Raw genomic sequence first — 10,831 nt, forward strand, 5'->3', positions numbered from 1 at the left:
AGGATCCATAACTCGAAATTTCGAGTCATTTTCTCGTAATTTCGACTTATTCACTTGGAATTTTGAGAAAACTAACTCGAAATTTCGAGTTAGTGCTGCCAATCAGTAATTTACGTGAATGACGTAATTTCCTTGTTACCCGGAAGCTGAAGCCCTCAGCTACAAATGCTACAGCTAAGCTACCAGTATTACAGCCAGTCATAAATGCACAAATTGCTGATTATTGTCTGTGTGGCTTCAGAGATGATTAAATCCTTCTGTTATTAGCTGAATCACATGATGTTATTATCAGCTAACGTACTCTGAAAGCGCCGATTTGTTGCGATCCGGTTTTGAGAGCGCATTGTACGTAGATTACTGATTGGTAGAGCTAACTCAAAATTTCGAGTTAATAAGTGGAAATTTCGAGAATGGATCCTTTTTTGTGGCGGCTTCCGTAACAGACTGCTGGAGGCAGGAGAAGCTGCTACAGTCACCAGTCAGTGGATCCACAGTAACATCGACTCTGAGTTCAGCTGCTGATCATCAACTGTTTCTGTCTCGTTCCCAGACTCTGATCTCACATCAAACGAAGCAGATTTATGCTGAAACTAAGCTGCACACAGCTGATGTTAGCCAGGAAACAGTACAGACTGCTAACGTTACCTTAACATGGAGACGATCAACTGCGCCACAACATTCACGAAAGCGAAAGTAAAAGCGACGGAAGGAAACGATCAGAGAGGCGTTTGAGGGACGTTCAGAGTCAGGAACCTCAGAAACGGATCAGGCTGGAGTTTAATTCTGTTTTCATCTTTAGAAACATCTGGAAATAGTTATAAAAATGCTGCGTAATAAAGGAAAATAGTGTAGATTAGTTTGAGTTGTGTTTAGCTGAGCTGTGTCATTTTGTGGAGGAGCAGCAAGACTTTCAGTGTGACTCTCAGGAGAAAGCCTCCCACATGTCTGTTGTCTTAATAGTGGAATTATCTGGAAAATGAACCAGTTCTTATAAGCTGCTTTTCTATATGAGCAGTCAAAGCATTTTATACAGCGTGCTTCATCCACACAAGCACTTCTTTTTCTAACAATGACACTATGATGGATGCATCGGAGAGGAAGTCGGGGTTCCATATGTTGCCCAAGGATACTGTGGCGTGCAGACTGGAGCAGCCAGGGATCAAACCTCCAACCTTCCAGTTAGTAATTCTACCTGCTGAGCTACAGTCTGTACTTCCTGAACAACACAGCCTCCTTTTGTTTCTTTATTTCCAGTAGCAACCAGGACCAAAATGAACCCTGACTGCAAAAGACACTCAGGATCCACCTGCCCAGTAAGTCACCCGCTAACTGTAACTATCAGAGCCCTGACCTTCTGCAGAGATGACCCCCCCCCCCCCCCCCCCACACACACACACACACACACACAGACACACACACACAAACACCCCTTATACATATATTAAAAAGTCTGTAACAAGAAAATTGGATCCGATTAAAGCTGCTGTGCTGCCTGTCTGCACTCTACATGGACATCGTGACCTCCATGTCATTCGGATTCACTTCATTCATGTACATCAACATTTAACTCTGTTAATAAATAGACCACAAAACAAAATCTAAAAAAAAAATGTTAAAAAAAAACCCAAAATGCTTTGTTCAAATAGCTTTTAATGAGCCTTATAAAATAAGCACTGTTTAAAAACACGTAGAAACTAAATCAAGGGTAGCCTGAACTTACAGTCACACTGAACACAGCAAGTGTCCCTGCTCTCAGATACAAAACCTGCCTTTAAAAGTTAAGAGTAATGAAATCAGCAGTTCTGATTCTATAATTTGTAGTCTCACACACCACTTGTGCACTTTAGTTGTTTTGGTTCACATACGTTGATATTCTGCTGCAAACAACTAATGATAAAATTTTCTAAAAATCTTTGAGTGTCCATCAGGATCCTGTAGAAACAGCTTCCTTCTCAAATACTAAACATCATTATTTACATTCTGTTTATTTATTTTTTTAAAGTCACTCTAGCACAGATTTCTTTAGCCAAATGTCTTTCTGTGTCTTCCATACAAACGTTAAAGATGCAAACACTCAACACAGCAACACTGAAAGCATTTGAGTGTAAGTTTCATTCAAATCAAACTTTATACACAATTACAGTAATGGAAAAAAAGATAATCTAAATAGTAATACACAACAACCACTGCAGAAATAAAGAAAAGAAAACCAATTACAATCCAGACACAAATACACAAATATATTTAAATCTATCTATTCATAAATGTGTATATGATGTAAAAGAATAAAAATCCAAAACCTATCAAACTAACAATATATATATAAAAAAAACCAAGATGACTGTCAATATTTGGTAACAGGATTATGGTGATTAAAATGGTGGTGTGGTTGAAAATACACTCAAAGTGATCTGAGAAAAATCCCCAATAAACTTGAGTCCAGTCGAGCATATTCAGGATATCTGTTTCTTATTTGGTTTCTCTTATTCTCAACATTATCAGTCATGCTCAAAGGTCACATGAAGGTTATCAAGCCAGGCTTTATCAGTCAATCTCTGCCTGTACGTCTGAGGTTTGCTGATTCTGTTCATAAAGATCAAAATATGATCATAGAAAAATAAAAGAGAGATATCATACAGTTCATATACGTTCATGTGATCTGCTTTAGCATCATTTCATCATGACTAAAGAATCCTGAAATTACGTTTAAATTTCAGCTGGCAGCAAAGAAATTAATCAGAAATTAACCACAATGAATCTGCAGCTTTTATTAATGTGATGCTGAGTTTCTGACTGAAATTCAGTCTGAACATGTCTGACTCTGTTAAACAGTCAGAGTGTTTCTCTAACAGCAGGAGCCTCTTTACACTCAACTTCACACAGATCAAGCAAACTGTCAAACCCAAACCCAGGATAAAGAGGTTCAGTGAATGTGGTGTTGAAGGTGTGGAGGTGGATCAGAGTGTCAGAGGAGACTCTGTAGAAAGACAGAGAGCCAGCAGGACAGTCCACATACACTGCTGCTCTAAAAGGGAAAGAGGTGGGGAAGGTGGAGATGGGTGTGTCTTCAGAGCAACTGAGACTCCAGAGCTGATTCGTCCATCCAAAAATGCTTTCTTCATCTTTCCTGGTGATTCCTTTGTAAATCACTGCTATGTGAACGTCTCCGCTCAACCTCCCAGTAGCAGCAGCCAGTCAGAGGATCTCTACACAGCAGCTGATAAACATCAACTCTGTCTGGATGATCAGGATGTGGAGGACCCTCCCACACAAACGTCACCTTCCTGTTGTTGTCAGACAGTTTGTGTTCACTGTGTTTGTGTCGATTTGAAGATGGTTGAATGTGTGCTGCTTTGTTTTCATGAATCCCATTATTACATAATCCCAGGCTCTGATCACTGGATGGTTTTGACCTGAAAGTCTGTCTCACGAGGACAACCAGTCCATGCAGTCCTGCCTCCACGTGATGTCTGCAGACTGCAGCACAGCTGTGAGGCAAATAAACAACAGCTGTAGTTAACTGTTGAACTGAGTCCAAGTCACCATCAGCCCAGTATTCACAAGCACAATCACTGCCACATCTTTGAAAACACTGCAACAGTTTTAATTTCTCACATCCTGTTGGATTTATTCAAACATGGACTGAAATCATTTCAATAAGGAGAGATCATTAGAAAAAATGATTTATTGATGATCAGAATTTAGATAAAGGTGTTTGGCGGTTAGACTCTGATGGGCCGGCTTGGTGAAAAGGAACCCCACCTGTGAAAGGGATCAGAGCAGGAACACCCGGAGCCCAGACGGTGGTGGTGGAGATGAAGATGGTGGCTTAAATGTAGCCTGAGGGAGGAGAAGGTGGGCTGCACAAAGGTGTCTGCAAAGGAGAATGACAGATGCAGAGTGAGATTAAACGTATGTGGCATGAGTGCTGATTGGCCTGGAGAAGGCCGGAAGAAGGTGATTGGACTAGACCAGTGATGTCACAAAGAGCTGGACAGCGTCAGAAAGTGGGAGTGATGCGAAGCTGAGCCTCAACTCTTGCGGCCCGTTACCAAACGACCACAACAGCAGACCCAGCCTCACAGACCACAACGGGAACAGACCCAGCCTCACAGACCACAACGGCAGACCCAGCCTCACAGACCACAACGGCAGACCCAGCCTCACAGACCACAACGGCAGCAGACCCAGCCTCACAGACCACAACGGCAGACCCAGCCTCACAGACCACAACGGCAGACCCAGCCTCACAGACCACAACGGGAGCAGACCCAGCCTCACAGACCACAACGGCAGACCCAGCCTCACAGACCACAACGGCAGCAGACCCAGCCTCACAGACCACAACGGGAACAGACCCAGCCTCACAGACCACAACGGGAGCAGACCCAGCCTCACAGACCACAACAGCAGACCCAGCCTCACAGACCACAACGGGAACAGACCCAGCCTCACAGACCACAACGGCAGACCCAGCCTCACAGACCACAACGGCAGACCCAGCCTCACAGACCACAACGGCAGCAGACCCAGCCTCACAGACCACAACGGCAGACCCAGCCTCACAGACCACAACGGCAGCAGACCCAGCCTCACAGACCACAACGGCAGACCCAGCCTCACAGACCACAACGGCAGACCCAGCCTCACAGACCACAACGGGAGCAGACCCAGCCTCACAGACCACAACGGCAGACCCAGCCTCACAGACCACAACGGCAGCAGACCCAGCCTCACAGACCACAACGGCAGACCCAGCCTCACAGACCACAACGGCAGCAGACCCAGCCTCACAGACCACAACGGCAGACCCAGCCTCACAGACCACAACGGCAGACCCAGCCTCACAGACCACAACGGGAGCAGACCCAGCCTCACAGACCACAACGGCAGACCCAGCCTCACAGACCACAACGGCAGCAGACCCAGCCTCACAGACCACAACGGGAACAGACCCAGCCTCACAGACCACAACGGCAGACCCAGCCTCACAGACCACAACGGCAGCAGACCCAGCCTCACAGACCACAACGGCAGACCCAGCCTCACAGACCACAACGGCAGACCCAGCCTCACAGACCACAGCTCCAAATGCAACAACCACACAAGCCTCAGCTCCACAGATTACAGCCCAGCAATCTATAGCACAATCCATGGAAGCAACAGTTCCACTTGTGACACCAGCCCCAGCAACAGCCGCACAAGCTAGCCCTGCACCACCTCCAGCATCACCACCTCAAAGATACACTGAACCTGTTGCAGAGAAATGTAAATAAATATAATATTTTTTAAAAATTGACTTTTATTCCTATGACAGTGTTTGTTTCAGTACTCTGTAGATCATGGCATAGCAAATTTTACACCTTTAAACAGATATTTTAGGTATATTTCCTAAAAGATTCTTTAAATTCAACAATATGGTAATGTTTAAAAAAAAACTTCATGGAGCAAAACAGTATAGAAAACTTGGAAAAGGATGTAAGCCACATGTGTAAAATTACACAAATGAAAAAGTGAGTCCTTCAAAACTGTGAATCTTTCTTTTGTTGTTGTGTAACCCAGAATGTTCATGATTGATATTATACATCTGATGTACACTAAGAGAAAAGTTTGGACACACCTTCATTTTAATGTTGTTTCTTAATTTCCTTGTCTATTTTGTAGATTCATTGTTGATTAGAACTCCAGGCATCAAAACTATGAATGGACACATGTGGAGCACTGACCCTAACACAAATGATGTAGTAAACCAAAAAGTATGAAAGAACCAAAAATATTTTTTATATCTTAGATTCTTCAAATTAGCCACCCTTTGCTTTGATCACTGCTTTGCACACTCTAGGCCTTCTGTCAGTGAGCTTCATGGGGTAGTCACCTAAGATGATTGTCACTGCATGAAAAGCATGAACACACAGAAAAACACTGAATGGGAAGGTGTGTCCCTAATTTTGACTAGTAGTGTATGTTCTTCATTTTCTTCTTTTCTAAAATTGCTGTCATATATGCTGTTAGTGACATAGAATGCCCACTACAAGCAGTATATTAATGTTGTGATGATGACTGCCTGCCAGCAATAGTTTGAAAGATCAAATACTCTTTAAGAAGCTGCTTTTAACAGCCCAGAAATTGACACTCTATTTTAAAGATAATAATTATAGTTTTGGAGGAGAAAAATAACATTTTTCCAGAAATGGTTATGTAATAGTAAAGGCCACAGGTGCAAGCCTTGAACATGACTATTTTAAAATCTATTCATGTAGCTTCAAGAAAAAACATAATTACATTTTTTTGTTGTAATAGGTGTTTCTGCTGGAAAAAAGATTTGATAGGGGGCAAGAGCATTTCTATTGCTATGTATTTAAATTCCTTTACCCCCAAATAAAAGCAAATTTAAGTGCTCTTTTTTTTCTACAAAATACAATGTTAAACCATGTGCCCATTTTATCAGCGTCTTAAAAGTATTTACCCTGAAACAAATTTTGATTTACATTTTGTCCTGCTGACTTATCTCTTTTTCTCATTACTTTTTGTAGATATAATGGATGCCTGGGCTGGAAAGAGTCCTCATGTTCTACTCTCAAAAATTGGTGCTTACAAATTATTCTACTGGGATATTCAACAAATTGGTCCGGACATGGAGTTGGAAAGTGAGGTACAGTGATCTTTACTGACAACAATGCAACTCTCAGTGTTTTATTGCTTGACAACAGTTAAAAAATGTTTACATTTTGTATTCGCAGTCTATTAATGCATATCTTGCGATCATGGTGAGACAATGCAATCGCCATAATTCAGCAAAAGCAGCATTCATTGATTCATTTTCAATGACTGCCATTTGGAAGAGAAAAGCTCCAAGACTCAAGGTTGGTATCTCTAGAAAGAATCTTGTGTGTATTGTTCAAGTACCTCGGATCATATCCACATCCAGATTTAGATTGGATAACAGCTTATGGAGAAAGAATGAACTGAGACTGGGGTTTGTAGATGTGGATAGTTTATTAGACTTACCAGTTCTCTTTTGTGCTCTGCTTGTCTGGTTTCCTCCTTATTTTGTACACACTTCAATCAATGCTGAGATTTGCAAACATTTAGGCTAATACCTCTTTTGAAATCATCAACACTGCTTCATCTCTTAAATAGGTACCTTTTTATTCTCAAGTGATTCATACGTCACTGTTAAAGAGGCTTAAGAAAGCACTAAACATTATTCTGCAGATGGTACAATTATTGCGTTGAAAATGAGTGAAAATGAACTCCATGTCCAAAGAAAATCCTTAGAAAGACCTTTATTAGTCTTGGAGGAAGTAATGTGCAAAACCACTTATAAAAAATATAAGATAGTCCAGCTTCTTGCACAGTTTAAAGAAATGAGGGGTGAATCATGGCTGTCGCAGAGTACTATATAAGTGGATGATATATAATATATCATAAACTGCTTTAATAAAAAAGGACTCTAAACAACATGTTATTGCATTTCTTTTTTTAGGTCTGAAGTTAATATTTTTATTCTTTTGTTTCAATTTAAGATCAAACCCATGGAGCATGAAGTGATTCTGGGAATTGTAAATCAACATCATCACTGGACATTAGTGGTAAAAAAAATAATTGCATGTACAATATCCATCAAATCAGTTTTATAAGAAAAATACATGGCATGCAGATAATCTTAAATATTGAATTATTACATGTAATTCTCCACCCAATTTTATTGTAGGTCATTTACCCACAAGAAAAGAAGTCGCTGTATCTTGATCCACTCGGAGAAACTAAACAAGGTATCCAAAATTGTTTGGAATCAACAAGGTAAGGATAACTGTTCAAATTTATTTTGACCCTTTATTAAAGTCTTTGTTGCTGTTGTTATTTTTGTGTTTATTATGACAATTATAAGTATGATGTCAATCAAAAAAGGTGCTACTCAGAATTAAGAAACTAGCAGCAACAGGTTTAAATTTTAGTGTTGGCCTTCTGATATTGTGGTGTTATGTCTCCCCATGTTTCAATGTTTATTTGAGGACCCAATGTCTGTATGAGATGATGTTTTTATATTAGAAAATATAGCACGGGGATAATAATGTTTAGTAGTTGCATAAAGTGTTGTGGAGGTTTAGCAATAAAACATCAGACAAATGTCTAAAATAATTTCACATAGGTTATACATGTGTGAATTTCATCTTTGCTCCTCCTCCACATCTCTTGAAAGTGTACTGTGTAAGTGATTGATTTCTATATCATGGGACGAAACAGAAAAATAAAAGCACAAGTAATTGTCCACGAAAATGTGTTGTAGACTTTTAAAAAGTTATGATTTTAACAAAACAGTGTGGTCAGTGTTCTTAACTTGATGTTCAACAGACACTTAAGCTCTCCATACTGTTCGCCTTTTTGTGTCACCAAAATTTAAAAAAATGTTATTTGTTTTTATTGTACTTGTCTTTCAGGGCATTCATGCGAAAAAAAGGATGCAACGACTCAAGGTGGACTTGTGACACAGTCAAACACCCAAAACAAGTGGACGCTGCCTCATGTGGAGTCTTTGCATTGAAAGTACGAGTCTTAACCGTAATGCATACACATACACGAGAATATTGAAAATGTTGTGTTGTAATAAATGTTAATAACAGGAAAAGGAATATAAGATAATTACACAGGAGAATAAAGAAATTGATTCACAGAAAACAAATTTCTATAAAATAACATTTACGATATTAGCCTATTTAGTCATCTTAGAATCTCTTTTTCAGTTTGCTGAAAAGATCTTGCGAAAAGAGTCCATAGACTTTCCGTCTACAAAAAGGGCCATAAACACACACAGGCTGCAAATTGCCACCACTCTCCTCCTAGAGACAGGTAACTCATTTTCCACCATTCAGTGTTCTGACATCATGAATATTTTCATCACGATGGCTGTAGAAACAAACCATATAGTTTTTTGAATGAAATAATAAGTGCAGTAGGTAGTATACTCTATGTGCTATTTTTTCACTTTTTGTCAGGGTCCTGGGACTGGGTGACCCAGGACCCCTGGGCAGTCATGGACCTATTATATTATGTATTTTTGGTGTTGCTCCCCCTTCTCTATGTTTGTGCATATGTGCCTGTGTGTGTGTATGTGTCTCTGTGGGCGCCTTCAGGCCAGGTGGGTGTGGCCCTGCTGGTGGACTGGCCACACCCAAAGCCACACACCTGCGGCTGATCAGGCCTCGTCGGGGGAGCTACTTTAGAGAGTCTTGGAGCTCCCACCGACGCGGGATCATTCCATGAGACTCCACGTTAGTCTTCCTGTTGAGCCAAGTTAGTGTGTGTATGCCCGCGGTTATATGTGTCCTGACGGCTGCTTCTATTGTATCCCCAGGAGAGGTGTGGAGAGCCAGACAGCAGCCAGCACGGGGAGTGCTGAGACACGGGAGCGGAGAGCACAAACACTGGGAGAAGACACGACACGGGAGTCTGGGGAAAACACGGGGATTTATTGTTGTTTCCATCACTGTAAATAAACGCACTTTTCGCACACAGAGCACCGCGCCTGGGTCCTCCTTCCTCACACCCCCCACGGTCTGCCATGCCATACCGTGACACTTTTTAAAACAGATGACCTGACAAACATCTGTCATTTCTGCGGGGAAGAAGAGCATGAAACTGAGAATAAATGGGTAATGACATCAAGAAAGACTGCTAAATGTTATGATCAATTCCCATAAATGAAATTTTCACATTGGGATTTGTATTTTTTTTTTTTTTACAGATTCAGTGTGAGATGTGTTTGAGGTGGTTCCACCAGCTCTGCTTGAAAAGCCCACCACCAGAAGACGTGTTTATTTGTTTCGCTTGTACATAGTTGACACTAAAGGTCCACAGCTAGTGTTCTTATGGCACACATTGTTGAGAACACACATATCTACATATATAGATGTAGATGTTAAATTAAGAAGTCTAAAAAAAGAAAATGGTCTCCAAAGTTTCTGTAGTTATTAGTTATACTGTAATTTATTTTGCAAATCAACTCTTTCGTAATAGCAACGCCAATATGGATTACAGATGGGGGGGCACACATTTTGGCAGCCGATGCCACACAGCCTGATAAAATCTGTATCCCTCCATAACTTTTGCTGTGAAGAAGAAATCCTCTCCAAAGTTACTGTACTTATTGGTTATACTGTTTTTTATTTTGCAAATATACCCTTTGTGATAGCAACGCCAATATGGATTACAGATGGGGGGGGGGCACACATTTTGGCAGCTGATGCCACACAGCCTGATAAAATCTGTATCCCTCCATAACTTTTGCTGTGAAGAAACCCTCTCCAAAGTTACTGTAGTTATTGGTTATACTGTGATTGATTTTGCAAATAAACTCCTTTGTGATAGCTTCGCTACAAAGTGTAAACCGAGTGTAAATTCACCGGAGAGCGACGTGTTTCCATGATCGCGTCTGGTTTTACAGTATTATAGTATCAAAGTATTTTTCTAGACAAAGTATTCCCAGCAGGTTATTTCAGTGTACAGTTTAAGGTAAATTGTCTTCCACACGGCACATTACAATTTCACGAAACTAATATTAAATTAATCGAGCCTGCCGTCCTCCAGCTTTTACTCTTTATTGCGTCGACTGCAGATCAGTGACAGGTAGCGTACAGAACGGAGCTGGGCAAGTGGCTCCTCCTACTTTGCGCGCTCTCGTGGATGGGGAAACAATTTTTGACGGGTGTAACTACTTTGGCACAACAGGACTTCTGCGCATTTACGTAACTGCTCGTTTAATCGCGGCTTGTTTTCGGTGTGTTTGGTGGTTGTAGAAATGGTTTATATGACATTTTAGCTGAGATTCTGA

The 10,831-nt window shown here is 41.1% G+C and overlaps 2 protein-coding genes across 3 annotated transcripts in view; one reads left to right on the forward strand and one right to left on the reverse strand.

Moving 5' to 3' along the window:
* LOC134619387 (protein NLRC3-like) overlaps positions 1–1,298 on the reverse strand; it is a 28,111-nt gene extending 26,813 nt beyond the window's left edge. For both annotated transcript variants that reach the window (XM_063465203.1, XM_063465202.1), the window contains exon 1: positions 646–1,298. In XM_063465203.1, the coding sequence (XP_063321273.1) occupies positions 646–653 (8 nt within the window). In that variant the 5' untranslated portion in view covers positions 654–1,298. The remainder of the gene's footprint in view (positions 1–645) is intronic.
* Positions 1,299–2,811: 1,513 nt separating this feature from the next.
* On the forward strand, positions 2,812–6,552 carry LOC134619174 (mesocentin-like). Its single transcript, XM_065469654.1, has 3 exons — positions 2,812–3,300; positions 3,989–5,268; positions 6,534–6,552. The coding sequence occupies exons 1-2, from the start codon at positions 2,812–2,814 to the stop codon at positions 5,207–5,209; spliced, it is 1,710 nt and encodes a 569-aa protein (XP_065325726.1). The 3' UTR covers positions 5,210–5,268; positions 6,534–6,552.
* The last annotated feature ends 4,279 nt before the right edge of the window (positions 6,553–10,831 follow it).

This window comes from Pelmatolapia mariae, linkage group LG20 (genome assembly GCF_036321145.2).
Source record: "Pelmatolapia mariae isolate MD_Pm_ZW linkage group LG20, Pm_UMD_F_2, whole genome shotgun sequence".
In the NCBI taxonomy this organism is placed as follows: Eukaryota; Metazoa; Chordata; class Actinopteri; order Cichliformes; family Cichlidae; genus Pelmatolapia; species Pelmatolapia mariae.

Bases quoted from the DNA above. Each gene is read 5' to 3' on its own strand.
- LOC134619174 (XM_065469654.1), top strand. From the start codon at position 2,812: ATGTCTGACTCTGTTAAACAGTCAGAGTGTTTCTCTAACAGCAGGAGC. The intron at 3,301-3,988 runs GTTTGTGTTCAC...GATGTCACAAAG, and splicing joins CTTCCTGTTGTTGTCAGACA to AGCTGGACAGCGTCAGAAAG.